The sequence below is a fragment of the Anas acuta genome, chromosome 3 (genome assembly GCF_963932015.1).
Source record: "Anas acuta chromosome 3, bAnaAcu1.1, whole genome shotgun sequence".
Taxonomy (NCBI): Eukaryota; Metazoa; Chordata; class Aves; order Anseriformes; family Anatidae; genus Anas; species Anas acuta.
The window spans coordinates 107,598,049-107,614,969 of record NC_088981.1 but is presented as its reverse complement, the minus strand read 5'-3'; the positions used below and the strand labels follow the sequence as shown (position 1 = coordinate 107,614,969).

At 48.3% G+C, this 16,921-nt stretch overlaps 1 protein-coding gene across 4 annotated transcripts in view; it reads left to right on the top strand.

Annotated features, from left to right (window-relative positions):
* Nucleotides 1-11,091, top strand: part of LOC137854797 (apoptotic chromatin condensation inducer in the nucleus-like) — a 93,676-nt gene extending 82,585 nt beyond the window's left edge. For all 4 annotated transcript variants that reach the window (XM_068678669.1, XM_068678668.1, XM_068678672.1 and 1 more), the window contains 5 exons: nt 450-551; nt 7,488-7,539; nt 7,654-7,693; nt 7,788-7,877; nt 8,234-11,091. In XM_068678669.1, coding sequence (XP_068534770.1) covers nt 7,876-7,877; nt 8,234-10,928 — 2,697 coding nt within the window. In that variant the 5' untranslated portion in view covers nt 450-551; nt 7,488-7,539; nt 7,654-7,693; nt 7,788-7,875 and the 3' untranslated portion in view covers nt 10,929-11,091. The remainder of the gene's footprint in view (nt 1-449; nt 552-7,487; nt 7,540-7,653; nt 7,694-7,787; nt 7,878-8,233) is intronic.
* Nucleotides 11,092-16,921: the final 5,830 nt, after the last annotated feature.

The window sequence follows — 16,921 nt, the reverse complement described above, 5'->3', positions numbered from 1 at the left end:
CCAAAGGCAGATGGATTCACTGGGAATGCCACTGAACTGTTTCAGATAGGCCAAGACAACCTGGCAAACACAGAAATGGTGGGGAAAGGTGGCTTATTTGGCAAACAGAAAGACAGTAGCATTATTTCAGCGGCATTTCCATTCAGGTGATTTCAGTCATTTTGCTTCATACTCACTGTGCTAAAAAAAGATCATAGAATCGCTTCCTTTTTTTTTTTTCTCTGGTGAGCTCCAAACTACTAACATACATGTATGCACAGATTTCCCCTTTCTTTTCCCTATAGTCTCTATGCAAATCTTTTTTTTTATTTTTTTCCCCCTTCTCCCTCTCTTAGTCTCCTTCATCCATTTCCCACCTTTCAGTCACACTCTTTCAATCATGTTTTCTTCCAGTGTTGTCTTTGCTGCCTACTAGTAACTTCCAGATGCATTGAACTTTCTTTTCATAGATCCAGACATCTTCCAGTCCCAGAAGGACTTGCCCTTGGCAAGGATTACTAGCCTATGGAGGCAGGATGGACGCCATCTCAGTCAAATTCCTGGAGTAACAGGTAATGAGAAGCAGCTAGACCTAGGGAAAAAAAAAGAAAAGCCCCCTTTAAAAAAAAATAAAATATTATTATTATTATTATTTTGGTGTTACTTTATGTTCCAGCTTTTGGCAACATCTGAACTCAGTATTTGGTAGTTAGTCTGATATGAATACAGTGCATTTTGATTTCTGATCTTCCTCCATATTCATACCTGTTATGAAAAATCAGCAGTACCTGAAATCAGAAAATGAGAAAATGTCCATCTGAAAAGTTTATATAATGGTACCAGCCATTAGATCTCTTGTATAATATATTTGCATGCTAACCTAATCATTTTAGTTTAACATTATAAACATTTGATTTTTTTAGCTGTGTCAAACTTTTAAGAATTTTAGGACTGTGAAAATACAGGTTACATGCTCCAAGCACTTTGAAGTTTTCTGCATGTACACATGCTGAGACCAATTCTCACTATCTGCATATGCAAACAACATGACATGCAAAAGAAATTATACATAACTGGAAGATGTGCTGTAGTAAATTACTTTTTTTTCACTGTCACTCTATGCCTTTATTTGTTCTTGAATCTCTTACTAAAAAAAAACACACACAAAAAAAAACAACCAACCAAACAAAAAAAAAAACAACATAAAGAAACAAACGTACACTCTACATCAGAACCTGGAAATCTCCCAAGCCACAGTCTAGCAATTGGCAAAACTATTGGATAAGATTCAACAGGAAAACTTCAATGTAGTGATGAGCTAATTTCAATGACAAGACACACGACGTACTTCTGGTAGAACTCCTACATAAATTCAATTTTTGATTCTACTACAGGATTTTCTTCTTCAAGGTTTTGGTTTAAACAAAATTCCTTTTTTTTTTTTTTTTTTTTTCTCCCACAGTTTTACTGTTTATAATACAAGTACCTCTTTGCAAACAACTCTGCAAATGAGCAAAAGGGACTTTATAATAAATAAGTCTCTGCTGCACACTACTGTCTCATAAATAATACAAAGTTCATGCATTCAGACAGTATATAAGTAACAAGCATTTTTTCTGCAGTGGTTTTCTTCATGATTATATAGAACCATGTGTCATTCCTTTCTTGTATCAGTCATTTTGTCTTTTAAAAACTGTACAAAAGGAAAAAGGACAGGTTACATGAATAGTGCAAACTGAGATAGAACAGAAATTTTGGGAAGAAGTTGGGGAAGATATATAAATTGCTTGAGAGTGTGTATAAAGGCGTTCTCTGCAATCTCCAGTCTTTAAGTAACACTAAACAGTCTGCATTAGGTCTTCTTCAGCTGTATCAATCTCCACAACAGATGTTGATCCTGTGAATCTTTCAAGTGAAAACATTCCGTGATTCACAGAAAATTTATGATTAAGAGATGGTATGAAGATGAGAAACCACCCGCCATTATGAGCCATGATGAACATGTGTGCAAAGTTACTGCAAAAGACACCATTCTACTCCCAGAAAAGGGAAAAAATGTTCCCTTTGGTTGAATCAACTGTATAAATTAAGTAAAGATGGTCCTCTCCTACTGTTTCAGTCTTTCATATCAGTTTACAAGCAGTAAAATCATAAGAACCCAGCAATAAGTACAACATTGCTTCTACTTAACTGTCTATTTCAAGAAATCAGAGTATATAATTTCTTGAATAATCCTTTGAATTACCATCTGAACATAAAAAAGAAATATGGTATCAATTCATATACCTGTCGGTGACTTTTCAAACTGCGAGCAATTCATTGTGTAAAGTTTGAAATGTCTGTCTGAAACCATGAGACATATTGCATTAACAAAAAGTTTGTTTAGAACTGCTGTTTTTATCTTATGAATGCCCTGGAGGTCTTTAAAAGACATTTAGATTTAGAGTTTAGTGATATGGTTTAGTGGAGGACTTGTTAGCTTTAGGTCAGAGGTTGGACTTGGTGATCTTGGAGGTCTCTTCCAACCTAGATGACTCTGTGATTCTGTGATTCTATAATCCTTCTCCCTCCTGAAGGCAATTAGAAAAGGCAGAGACAGAGAAGAATTTTATGGTGTTGCTACCTTGAGTTACATTAACAGAGAAGAAAAAAAAAAAGACATGAAAATTAAGTAACTACATAAAACTAAAAAAAAAAAAAGTGCAAAATTCTAAAAATTCACACAATGGAAAAACAAAACAAAACAAAAAACTTTAACAGATATCATGTGAATTGCATATTCTACCATAGATTCACAGAATCACAGAATTTCTAGGTTGGAAGAGACCTCGAAGATCACCTAGTCCAACCTCTGACCTAACGCTAACAAGTCCTCCACTAAACCATATCCCTAAGCTCTACATCTAAACGTCTTTTAAAGACCTCCAGGGATGGTGACTCCACCACTTCCCTGGGCAGCCTGTTCCAATGCCTAACAACCCTTTCGGTAAAGAAGTTCTTCCTAACATCCAGCCTAAAACTCCCCTGGCGCAACTTAAGCCCATTCCCCCTCGTCCTGTCACCAGGCACGTGGGAGAACAGACCAACCCCCACCTCACTACAGCCTCGTTTGAGGTACCTGTAGAGAGCAATAAGGTCGCCCCTGAGCCTCCTTTTCTCCAGGCTGAACAAGCTCAGCTCCCTCAGCCACTCCTCGTAGGACTTGTTCTCCAGGCCCCTCACCAGTTTCGTCGTCCTTCTCTGGACTCGCTCAAGCACCTCGATGTCCTTCTTGTAGCGAGGGGCCCAAAACTGAACACAGTATTCAAGGTGCGGCCTCACCAGAATGCAGCGGGCCTTCCACCTGAGGCCTCCAGAGGCAGCGTGGGCTGCCCCCCTCCCTGGAATTCCCCTGCACACCACAGCTACGGTTTGGGTCTGGGAGCAGTGTAAGTCCTTCAGGACAACAAGTGGCAGAGAGAAAGCACGCTGTGTGTCTGCAAAGCGAAAGATGGAGGCCCAGTGAATCACAGAATCACAGAATTTCTAGGTTGGAAGAGACCTCAAGATCATCGAGTCCAACCTCTGACCTAACACTAACAGTCCCCACTAAACCATATCCCTAAGCTCTACATCTAAACGTCTTTTAAAGACTTCCAGGGATGGTGACTCCACCACTTCCCTGGGCAGCCTGTTCCAATGCCTAACAACCCTTTCGGTAAAGAAGTTCTTCCTAACATCCAGCTTAAAACTCCCGTGGCGCAACTTAAGCCCATTCCCCCTCGTCCTGTCACCAGGCACGTGGGAGAATAGACTAACCCCCACCTTGCTACAGCCTCCTTTAAGGTATCGTTAAAGTGCCTGTTGTTCTGGCTGCACTAGGACAGGCAGAACAGCAGACAGGCGCCTCTGTGGGCAGGACTTCTGCTTCTTGCTGTGGGATGGGCTGGGCCCATTTCCTCCAAACCCCTGCCTCTCCCTTTAAAGGAGGGTCGGGGTTGTAGCATGGAGGTGGTGATCTGAAGGTTCTGGGAGGTTGCTGGGATGACAGCCCTGAGCTCTGGGACAGTAGCAGCTCTACCTGCCCTAGCATGTGCTGAGGTGAGCAAAAGGCCAAGGAGGAGGACATGAGCAGGATCCCCAAGCCAGAGGGAAGAGGGCAGTGAGAGCTGACACAGGGGAACACCAGCGAAAAGCTCTTGCAAGTCCCTCTTGCAAGTGCTCTTGCAAAGTCTTGCATTTCCACACTTGCATTTCACTAAGTGTGAAAATATTTATGACCTTCACTTCCGTATGCCAAACCATTACTTTTGTGCTTAAAATTGAGTTCTCTAAGCTTAGTAACCCATCCCGGTGAAAGTAGTCTGTGACCAGTGACCTGGCTTTTATTTCAGTCCAGGAGTTTTCTCACTGTTGTCCTTCACATTATCTCCCTGGTACCACTCGGAGTAAGGGTAAGGGAGTTGAGCTGGCTGTGGGGGTTCCTGGCTGCCCAGCCGCAGCGAGCCCTCCCCACCTTAATTCCCGTTTCAGCAAAGGACCACTGAGTGGTCATACTCTGGGGAGCAGTGCTCCTCCTGGCTGGGGTGCTCCCTTAGGCATTCACCATTGTCACTGTGTCACCATCGTTGCTTCGCTGGATGCATGAGGGTCATGAAGAAGTTCATGGTCTCTCAGAAGGGGGAGTGCAGCTCATGGGGGTTGAAATCCTATGACCAGGGGTTCAACCCTACCTAGTGAGAGGCCAGGGGCTTTGCAGGGCCCTGCGCAGGGCCAGCTCTCCGCACTGGGGTGGGCTGGCCATGGCCCTGCTGCACTGAGCTGGCCCAGCTGGGCTGGCTGCTGCCTGGTGCTCGGGTGAAGGTCACCTCCTGGGGTGACCTATTTCTCATTATACGCCTTCCTGTGGCTGTTTCTGTTGGTGTTTGCCTGCTACTTCCTGATGCCCCGGGCGAAGCCGCAGGTAGGAGTCAGGGCTGGTGCTGAGGCAGGCCCTGCCTGGGAGGGGAGGCCATGTCCCAGCCGGGCCTGGCCAGCCTGGGCCAGGAGGCTTGGGGCAGGCACGGGCCTGGCCCTGGCCATGCCTTGGGTTTGTGGGTGCTGCTGAGGCTGCTGGGGACTCCCTCTCACCCGCTGCTTTCTGTGAACTTTTGTAGTGGGTTTACGTGGCAAGGTTTTGGTTAAGGGGGGACATAAGATTTGCTTCTGTGAGAAGAGTTTAGAAGCTTCTCCGTGTTAGATAAGGGGACCCTGCTGGCCTGAGTCGAGCCAATGAGCAATGTTGCTTCTGCCTCTGTGAGAGCAGATGGAAGAAATGGGGGAAAAAAAAATCCTGCTGCTCTACAGCAGCTGAGAGAGAAAGGAGTGAGAAACAGCTTTTCACTGAGGTCGGTGACCACAGAAAACCCCACAATGTCTGAGCTACTTTTCATTAAAATCAGTGACACTGAGATTCACAAACATTTCCCTAAGTTGTCTCAGTGGTATGTTGGGAGAAATGAGCACTTTCAGAGAGTTATTCAGCAATAAGTGAGTCATACTGTAAAAAAAATCTTTTTTTTTTTTTTTTCATTGTTTCACGAAGGAACAAGCTCCATAATATAGATTAGACTGTTGATTTTAGGTGTTAAAATTCAGTGAGATTAGTCTTGGAGACCTTGTCTGGCAATGAAATCTAAAATGAAACTAATGGGTATTTTTCAGACCTACGAAGGCCAACCTGTTGATCTCCATTTTCAAACCTAGGTTTCTAATTAACATCTTTGCTTGACAAGGCAGAGTGGTCTGTCAACCTTTTATAGTTTGTAAGAGAATGGCACAGGATTTTCAGCTCTCACTTTTTTTTTCTTTTTTTTTTTTTCTTGTGGGTAGAGTGATCTTTGGTAGTTTCTCCCTTCCCTTGTTGCTGAGAAATGCAATATGTAAATATCCAAAAATTCATTTGAAAACAGTAAACAGTTTTTCTACCTGATGTACCATCATGATCTTCATGATGGTATAAGAGATGCTTTAAAAAAAGAAACCATGAATAAGTAGTAAAATTGTGATATTTTAATGTTTCTGTAGAGTTGTGGGGCCTGAATTATTATAGTCACATCATAGCTTGAATGTTCTGAAAAACACTCTCAAAATAAATGCATATTCTTATAATACAATCTATTAGTGAACTTTAAAGTGAACTTTAATTGCTGAACTATTTGTCAAGGAAAAAAATAACTAAATGTCAGAAACATTCCCAATTTTTGTACAGGACTCCAATAAAATATCTTTCCAATATTCTTTGTACCAACATTGAGTAGGGTTTCACAGAAAATATAAAGGTTTGTGTGAACTTGCCGTTAGAGACTGTGAGCTACCTTCCAGCTCCTTCAGTATCGGTTAGAAAATAAAAAATAACTCTAGGTGAAAGATTAGAACAGTATGTTGATGTCTTATTATTTCAAATATCATAGCAGACTTTCTAGCTATGTGAGAAAAAATAAATTATCTGAACTGTGTATGAATATGTCGACCATCTACTTCAAATTCTGCTATGTAAATCAGCCACATGATTGGATTTCTTTAGGTTTAACTTTGTTACCTCAAAATTTGTGTATGCATGAGCATACGTTTATGTATCTATCTACCTTTGTGCATATGCAGGATGTATAATTTCTATTAAGACTGGCATATCATAACATTTCAGAAAGAGTACTCTCTATTACATGCATCTGTGGAGTCACAAACAATTTTTCCAATTCTTGACCGACATCTTAGTGAAGAACCATCTCCTAATATCCACTCTGAACTTCTCCTGATGCAGCTTGAAACCATTTCCTAGCATCCTATCACTGGCCACTAGAGAGAAGAGATCTGCACCTCCCTTTCTGCTCCTTGTCATGAGGGAGTTGTATACAGTAATGAGGTCATCTCTGGGTTTTAGCTCAGCTCAGGGAGGGCCACCTCATCCCCACTGTGCCTGCATCACAAACATTGCCATGGCTGCACGCTGCTGTCATCACAGCTGGTGAGGGATGACAGCCCTGAGTCCACGTGCATCACAATCGGGGGCGGTTTATGTAAGCGGGGCTGAGCGAGGATGGCTGCCATTTTGCCGCGAGCTGACGAGTGAAGAGGGACAAGCTTGAGCTGGGCAGGTGGAGCAAGGGGACCGTGAGTGCGGTCCACCTGATCCTTTTCATGCCAGCCAAGTTTGGCTCTCTGTGGCACGTCACAGGCATGGCTGATGCCTGGAGAATGAGCTTCTACCCCAGCCCAGAAGCCTTCTTTGCATTATGTACTGGGCTGTTTCTGTTGGTGTTTGCCTATTACTTCCTGATGCCCAGGGCGAAGCCGCAGGTAGGAGTCAGGGCTGGTGCTGAGGCAGGCCCTGCCTGGGAGGGGAGGCCGTGTCCCAGCCGGGCCTGGCCAGCCTGGGCCAGGAGGCTTGGGGCAGGCACGGGCCTGGCCCTGGCCATGCCTTGGGTTTGTGGGTGCTGCTGCGGCTACTGGGGACTCCCTCTCACCCGCTGCTTTCTGTGCCCATATAGGAAAGGAGGCTGAGAAGACGCCGTTACAGAAGAAACCAGGAGAATCGCAGAGGTGAGCAGCCCTGGACAAGGGCAGGTGCCCTGGAAAGATACCGCCTGGCCCCATGTGCCAGCTGCCCTACCAGGGGCTCCCAGTCCACTGACTGTCTGTCTTCTCTGCCAACAGTTCGGGATGCCCATGACTCTTCACAGCCCTCAAAGAAACTGTAAGTGGAGCCATTCGCTCTGGAGTGTGACAGCCTTCTCTGGTCAACCCCACGAAATGAGGTCCCACTAATGCTGTGCTTTGCCTCTTCACAGATGTCCCAAACACCCGGAGCTGGATGGTGTGCCTAGACTAACCCAACAGTTCAACACGATCCTTGAGGACCTCAACAGATACATTGAAATGTAAGGCCACTGAAGAGGGGATGGGAAGAGGAGAAGGGGAGAAGGGGATGGAGTAGCGGACATTGTCAGGGGAAAAAGACTGGGGGAGGACACAGGGAAATTTGCGGACCTCAAGTCTGAGGGGCAATGCCATTACAGAGGCAATGGGTTTACCAGCAAAATTCAGAGCCTGACAGCATTCCTCACTTGTCCTGAACTTCTGTACACGGTGGGTCCAGGGAGGGAGCCACTGGCACACACTGATTTGGACCACATGGCAGTAACACTGCCTGCCAGATCCTCTGAGGCAGCAGTAGAGCCCTGAAGTGCTCAAGAGTCCTGGACTCAGCCTTTCCCTCCTCCTCCTCCTCCCACAGGTACAGCTTCGAGATTACTGAGTGCACTGATGACTCCCTCAATCCCATCAGTACAACGGAAACCAGCTCCTCTTCAGGGATGTCTCTGTCCACTGGGAGAAGGAACTCCTGCACTTCTGTCGTCAAAATGAAAGCCCACCGCTCTTCGAAGACCTCTCCATCATCTTGTAGCAATGTATCCATCACTTCTGTTTTGGACATGGATCCCTGCTGCTCTTCAAGGGCCTCCTTTTCCACTTGGAGTGACAACTCCCTTGCTGCCGTTGTGGCAACAAACGCCAGTTGCTCTTCAAAGGCCCCACTGATCCCATACAAGGACGACTCCCACACTTACACCAGGATGAGTGAAGGTGCTTCACAGCTGTCACTCACAACTCTTCTGAACGGAGCAGACATGGTTCAAGCTTCTACAGTCCAGCCTTGTCTGCTTCCCAGTACTGTCCCAGAGGAGCAGCATGACATGGGCACACATCCACCCTGCACAAAAGAGAAGGCCAGCTGCCACAGGGCCTACAGAGTGAAGCAGCAACAGAAAGAACTCCAGGACCAGCAGGGTGCTCCCACCCCACTTCCACTGGTGCCTGATTCTCAGTCCGTGGAAACAGAGGTGCAAGAGAAACAAGTCCAGGACCAGCAGGGTGCTCCCACCCCACCTCCACTGGTGCCTGATTCCCAGTCCGTGGAAACGGAGGTGCAACAGAAAGAACTTCAAAACCAGCAGGGTGCTCCGACCCCACTTCCACTGGTGCCTGATTCCCAGTCCGTGGAAACAGAGGTGCAACAGAAAGAACTTCAGGACCAGCAGGGTGCTCCCACCCCACCTCCACTGGTGCCTGATTCCCAGTCCGTGGAAACGGAGGTGCAACAGAAAGAACTTCAGAACCAGCAGGGTGCTCCCACCCCACCTCCATTGGTGCCTGATTCCCAGTCCGTGGAAACGGAGGTGCAAGAGAAACAAGTCCAGGACCAGCAGGGTGCTCCCACCCCACCTCCACTGGTGCCTGACTCCCAGTCCAGGGAAACAGAGGTGCCTTTCCCACATCAAGAAACCCAGGAGACTGTGCACTGCCTTGCCCCAAGAAGGAAAGAAGAGGTGAAACTGGAGCTGCCGACTGATGGGGTGTGTTCTTGGCAGGATAGCCCAGCCTCAGTTCCTCAAATGCCTCAGCGACCACCAACGTCTGATATGTTAGTGGTTCCCATTGTGAAGGACATACCATTCCTGGATAAGGCTGTAAAAAGGCGTCTGGAGCGTCACATTATAAAAAAGCAGATACAGCGGTGCTTTGGGCTGCCAGCAAAGGTCCTGGCCTATGAGAAGGACTTCGTAGAACCTATCCTGGAGCAACAAGAATCCCAGCCCCCATCTTCGCAGAGGCGCACTGGGCAGCCCTACTGGTCACCCTTCCAGCAGTGGGACAGGCGCACCACAAAGTCAGCAGTGCGACCCCCTGGCCTGCAGCAAGAGTCCACAGCCCAAAAGAATACATGCACACGAGGGACACAGACACCAGCCCACTTTGTGCCAGCAGCTATTTCAAGAGTGGCACAAGGGATGCCTCAGAAGGATGGGAAGAGACCACATTGGAAAAGGGAGTCTGGAGGAACAGCCAGAAGCAGCAGCATGACCAGCAAGAAGACTATGCCTTGCACCAAGAAGGATCAGGGCTCTGGGACACAAAGTGATGGTCAAGGTACTTCCCCTTCCATCCAGGAAGAGCAGGCACCACCACTGAGCGAGGGAGCTCCCCAGGGGCAATCAGGACAGGACTGTGTGAGCCCCATCATCTCCACTGAGACACAAGAATTGCAACTGGAGAAGAATGTTCCCATGGGAGAAGCACAGCACTCCCAGGAAGGCCAGAGCGGCATCAGTGGGGATGTGTGGTCACCTGAGCTGCCATCCAACAGGACATCTTCTCCAAGAAGTAGTTCCCCACAGACACAGTGCTGCTCTGATGAGACACCCTCAGCTCTGCCAGTGCCTCCAGACTCTGCTGGGACCAGTATGCAGATCCCCTACCTGGAAGAGCTGCTCACAACACTCGTGGACTGCTTCATGGCCAGAACAGCTGCTGAAAACCTGCAGAACCAGCTGCTGGCTTTATGGCTGGAGCAGAATTCAAGCACGGAGCATGCAGCAGAGCACCCCGTTGCCTCACCACACAGAAGACCAAAAGCATCACAGAAGAGCAAGAGGCACACCCAGGATGGATCTGGCTCCGGGAGACGCTGCCCCAAGTGCAGCAGATCCCCGCACTACAACCTGCCTGGCAGCGATGGCTCCCGGCCTTCAGCTCCATCTGAGGCTGCAACCCCAGGCGCAGGAAGAGACAGGACATCAGGAGAGCGGCATCCACCCAAGGAAAGAGCCAAGAGGAAGCAGGGCCAGAAGGTGACTGCTGCTGCCACCCAGCAGCAGGAGGGGATCCGTTTGTACAAAAAGGTGATACTGATCCCTCCAGTTGAGCAGGAGAGGCTTCCATCCCAGCAAGCCCCTGCCTGGACCCTGCCATCAGGAACACAGCGGCTCCCCAGACGTGCAGCAGCCAGACACAGGAGCCCTAGGACAGAGACACCACCTCTGCCAAGCAACCTCTGCTGTGTGCTCACCCCCATCTGCTTTTGCCTTCAGTGTGCCTGGGCCATGCTCCGAGATGCAGGCAAGGCCCTACTTGCCCGCATCAAGAAGTGAGGTGAGGAGCCTCACAGGAAGAGAACCAGTGCTGGAAAGCAGAGTCTCACCATGGGATTAGGGGATTGCTTGGGCTTCCTGCAGAAATGGAAAGCTGCAACCATCCCTGCCTGGAGTCACCAGGGAACAGGAGCTCTCCCAATAAATGTTTCTTTCCAAGCGACCTCATGTGTGTCTCTTCTTTCCTTTGGATGAGCAGAGGCACCATTCCCTGCTCACTGCTCATACCTGATCACATGAGCAAGGTGGGCAGCTCTGTTAGCACCTTTTGGAGGAGAGTCCAGGATTAGAATGGCGCTCCAGGTGCCTGAGAGCAGGGACATAGGGCTGGCCTTCCACCTGAGGCCTCCAGAGGCAGCGTGGGCTGCCCCCCTCCCTGGAATTCCCCTGCACACCACAGCTATGGTTTGGGTCTGGGAGCAGTGTAGGTCCTTCAGGACAACAAGTGGCAGAGAGAAAGCACACTGTGTGTCTGCAAAGCGAAAGATGGAGGCCCAGTGAATCACAGAATCACAGAATTTCTAGGTTGGAAGAGACCTCAAGATCATCGAGTCCAACCTCTGACCTAACACTAACAGTCCCCACTAAACCATATCCCTAAGCTCTACATCTAAACGTCTTTTAAAGACTTCCAGGGATGGTGACTCCACCACTTCCCTGGGCAGCCTGTTCCAATGTCTAACAGCCCTTTCGGTAAAGAAGTTCTTCCTAACATCCAGCCTAAATCTCCCGTGGCGCAACTTAAGCCCATTCCCCCTCGTCCTGTCACCAGGCACGTGGGAGAATAGACTAACCCCCACCTCGCTACAGCCTCCTTTAAGGTATCTGTAAAGAGCAATAAGGTCACCCCTGAGCCTCCTTTTTTTCCAGGCTGAACAAGCTCAGCTCCCTCAGCCGCTCCTCATAGGACTTTTTCTCCAGGTCCCTCATCAGCTTCGTCGCCCTTCTCTGGACCCGCTCAAGCACCTCGATGTCCTTCTTGTAGCGAGGGGCCCAAAACTGAACACAGTACTTGTGGTGCGGACTCACCCGAGCTGAGTACAGGGGGACGATCACCTCTCTAGCCCTGCTGGTCACACTGTTTCTTATGCAAGCCAGGATGCTGTTGGCCCAGCCAGTTTCTAACCCAACGAAGCGTGCGCCAGTCCAAGCCTAGGGGAGCCAGTTTCTTGAGGAGAATGCTGTGGGAGACGGTGTCAAAAGCCTTGCTGAAGTCAAGGTAGACCACATCCACAGCCTTTCCGTCATCCACCCAGCGCATCACTTTGTCATAGAAGGAGATCAGGTTTGTCAAGCAGGATCTGCCTTTCATAAACCCATGCTGACTGGGCCTGATCGCCTGCTTGCCCTGCAAGTGCTGCGTGATGACTCTCAAGAGGATCTGTTCCACGAGCTTCCCTGGCACTGAGGTCAAACTGATAGGCCTGTAGTTCCCTGGGTCTGCCATCTGGCCCTTCTTGTAGATGGGTGTCACGTTTGCTAGCCGCCAGTCAACTGGGACCTCCCCCGATAGCCAGGACTGCTGATAAATGATGGATAGTGGCTTGGCCAGCTCCTCTGCCAGTTCTCTCAATACCCGTGGGTGGATCCCGTCCGGCCCCATTGACTTGTGCACATCCAAGTGCCGTAGCAGGTCACCAACCAGTTCTTCACGGATAGTGAGGGCCACATCCTGCTCCCCATCCCCTTCTGCCAGCTCAGGGTACCGGGTATCCAGAGAACAACTGGTATTGCTGCTAAAGACTGAGGCAAAGAAGGCATTGAGCACCTCCGCCTTTTCCTCATCTCTTGTAACTAAGTTTCCCCCCGCATCCAGTAAAGGATGGAGATTCTCCTTAGTCCTCCTTTTTGTGTTGATGTATTTATAAAAACGTTTTTTGTTATCTTTAACGGCAGTAGCCAGATTGAGCTCCAGATGAGCTTTGGTCTTCCTAATTTTGTCCCTGCACAGCCTCGCAACATCCTTATAGTCCTCCCTAGTGGCCTGCCCACTTTTCCAAAGATTATAAACCCTCTTTTTTCTCCTAAGCTCAAGCCACAGTTCTCTGTTGAGCCAGGCTGGTCTTCTTCCCCGCTGGCTCGTCTTTGGGCACATGGGGACAGACCCTTCCTGCGCCATTAAGATTTCCCTCTTGAAGAGCGCCCAGCCTTCCTGGACCCCTCTGCCCTTCAGAACTGCCTCCCAAGGGACTCTACCAACCAGTGTCCTGAGCAGCTCAAAGTCAGCCCTCCGAAAGAACAATACAGCGGTTTTACTGGTCCCCTTCCTGGCCTCGCCAAGAATAGTGAACTCCACCATTTCGTGGTCACTCTGCCCAAGACAGCTCCCGACAATCACATCCTCCACCAGTCCTTCTCTGTTTGTGAAGAGAAGGTCTAGTGGGGCACTACCCCTGGTAGGTTCACTAACCAGCTGCATCAGGAAGCTATCTTCCACGCTCTCCAGAAACCTCCTAGACTGCTTTCTCTGGGCTGTGTTGTGCTTCCAGGATATGTCAGGGAAGCTGAAGTCCCCCACGAGTACAAGCGCTGAAGATTTTGCAACTTCTGTAAGCTGCCTGTAGAACTCCTCATCTGTCTCCTCATCCTGGTTCATCAGTCTATAACAGACCCCGATCAGGACGCTAGCCTTGTTGTCCCTGCTGATCCTAACCCAAAGGGACTCAACCTTGTCATTCCTACCCTCGAGTTCTACAACCTCGAAAGACTCTCTAATATAGAGAGCCACACCACCACCCCCTCTGTGCTGTCTGTCCCTTCTGAAGAGCTTATAGCCAGGCATTGCAGCACTCCAGTCATTAGACTGGTCCCACCACGTCTCCGTGATGGCAACCAAGTCGTAGCCTGCCTGCTGCACGATGGCTTCCAGCTCCTCCTGTTTGTTACCAATGCTGTGTGCATTGGTGTAAATGCACTTCAGCTGGGCCATTACCTTATCCTCCGGCCTTGCCATTGTTCCCCCTGGCACAGCCCCAACAATCCTTGCTTCAGCCCCATCCCCCTTCTTACCTAGTTTAAAGCCCTCTCAATGAGCCCTGCCAGCTCCTGGCCCAGAATCCTTTTCCCCCTAAAAGATAGGGACCCTTCTGCGGCCATCAGGCCAGGTGCTGAGTAAAGTGCCCCATGGTCAAAAAAAACAAGATTTCTGCGTTGGCACCAGCCCCGGAGCCACGTGTTTAACAGGTGGGCTTTCTGTGTCCTCTCTGTACCCCTCCCTGCCACCGTAGGGATGGATGAAAACACCACCTGCACTCCCGCTCCGTCCACTAACCGTCCCAGCCCCCTGAATTCTCATTTGATAGCCTTCAGGCTTCTCTCTTCAATGCTGTCACTGCCCGCCTGGACTATCAGAAGAGGATAATAATCAGAGGGGCGTACCAGGTTGGGAAGCTTCCTGGCAACATCCCTGACCCTGGCCCCAGGGAGGCAGCAGACTTCCCTACGGGTAGGGTCAGGCCAACAAATTGGGCCCTCTGTTCCCGTAAGAATAGGGTCTCCCACAACAATAACCCTCCTGTCTTTCTTGGTGGAGGCAGTCCTGAGGCGTGGAGTCGACCTCCTTGCCCTAGGCATCCTCCTGGGAACACTTGCTACCTCTTCCTCAGCTACCAGTCTCTCAGTCTCCAGGGCCTCAAACCTGTTTCGTAAGGGCACCTGGGAAGGCGGGGCCAGAAGGGGAGGGCATCGCCTGCGATGTCAAGCAGGGACCTGTTTCCATTCCTCCTCAACTCCCAGGTCCCCTCCCTCTGCCCGACGGCGACAGGGCAGGGGGTCCACCCCCATTTGGGGTGTCTTACCTCGGTACCTCTCCTTGAGGCCCTGCAGGGAGTTACTCCACCAGTCTATCTCCCGCTCACACTCCCTGATATTCCTCAACCTCTCCACCTCCTCCTTGAGCTCCGCCACCATGCAGACCAGGTCATCCACCTGCTCACACTTCACACATGCAGTTTCTCTGCCTCCCACCGATGGCAGCAACAGGCTCAGACACTCCTTGCATCTGGTGACCTGAACTGCTGCATTTTTTAACGGGCAGTTGGTCTGGGTGTGTACCGACTTCCTGGAGAGCGCACCGTGCCTGGTGGAGACCATTATCACCTAGCTAACGGCTGTGGTTAAGGAGGTGTTCGTATGGGCGGGGGGAGCGCTCTGCCCTTCCTGCTCGCCCTGCCTGTGCTAACTGCCGCGCCACTCCCTGCTGACGCGCCACGCCCTGTTTGCCCGCCCTGGTCGCTGTGCTCCCTAGGGGCAGCTTTTGAACGGCTGGGGAGGGGGCGCTGCTGGCTCTGCCTTCGCCTCGTCAGCCTCCCTCAAGAGGGCTGCTGGGTCCTGGTGGCTCCCTCAAGTAGGCTCGATGCCGGAAAAATTAGCCCTGCCTGGCCCGATCCCCCACTCTGCTGCAGAACACGTCTGCCCCGGAGCCGATCGCCTCGGCAAATGGTATGATGGTATAATCCATGAACTCATGTACTCATGATGGCATAAGAGATGCTTTAAAAAAAGAAACCATGAATAAGTAGTAAAATTGTGATATTTTAATGTTTCTGTAGAGTTGTGGGGCCTGAATTATATATTATATATATTATATATAATATATTATATATATTATATAATTATATCATAGCTTGAATGTTCTGAAAAACACTCTCAAAATAAATGCATATTCTTATAATACAATCTATTAGTGAACTTTAAAGTGAACTTTAATTGCTGAACTATTTGTCAAGGAAAAAAATAACTAAATGTCAGAAACATTCCCAATTTTTGTACAGGACTCCAAGGAAATATCTTTCCAATATTCTTTGTACCAACATTGAGTAGGGTTTCACAGAAAATATAAAGGTTTGTGTGAACTTGCCGTTAGAGACTGTGAGCTACCTTCCAGCTCCTTCAGTATCGGTTAGAAAATAAAAAATAACTCTAGGTGAAAGATTAGAACAGTATGTTGATGTCTTATTATTTCAAATATCATAGCAGACTTTCTAGCTATGTGAGAAAAAATAAATTATCTGAACTGTGTATGAATATGTCGACCATCTACTTCAAATTCTGCTATGTAAATCAGCCACATGATTGGATTTCTTTAGGTTTAACTTTGTTACCTCAAAATTTGTGTATGCATGAGCATACGTTTATGTATCTATCTACCTTTGTGCATATGCAGGATGTATAATTTCTATTAAGACTGGCATATCATAACATTTCAGAAAGAGTACTCTCTATTACATGCATCTGTGGAGTCACAAACAATTTTTCCAATTCTTGACCGACATCTTAGTGAAGAACCATCTCCTAATATCCACTCTGAACTTCTCCTGATGCAGCTTGAAACCATTTCCTAGCATCCTATCACTGGCCACTAGAGAGAAGAGATCTGCACCTCCCTTTCTGCTCCTTGTCATGAGGGAGTTGTATACAGTAATGAGGTCATCTCTCAGTCTCTATCTGAGCTGAACAAAATCTCCTCAGCTGCTCCTCATATGTCATGCCCTCTAGTCCTTTCACCATCTTTGTTGCTCTCTTTTGAACACATTGTAATATTTTTATATCCTTTTTACATTGTGGAGCCCAAAACTTCACACAGTACTCAAGGGGAGTACTGTGTGCTAGTACTAGTGCGCTAGTGCTGAGTATAGTGGGACAAGGACTTATTTTGACATTTTATATAGACTGTTTAATGCACCCCATGATGCTGTTGTCCCTTTTAGCCATTAGTGCACATCTTTGTCTCATACAGAGCTTGCCATCAACCAAATCCCCCAGATCCTTCTGTGCACGGCTACATTCCAGCCACTTGTCCCTCAGCCTATATGTACATCCAGCATTACACTGTCCCAGGTACATAATCTGTTTTTTGCTGTTTTTAATTTTAATGTGGTTGGTAATTGCCCTGAGCTCAAATCCATCAAGATTTTTCTGCAAGGTCTCTCTATCCTCAAGGGAATCAATAGCTGCTCCTAATTTAGTACTGTCTGCAAACTTACTTAGTGTGT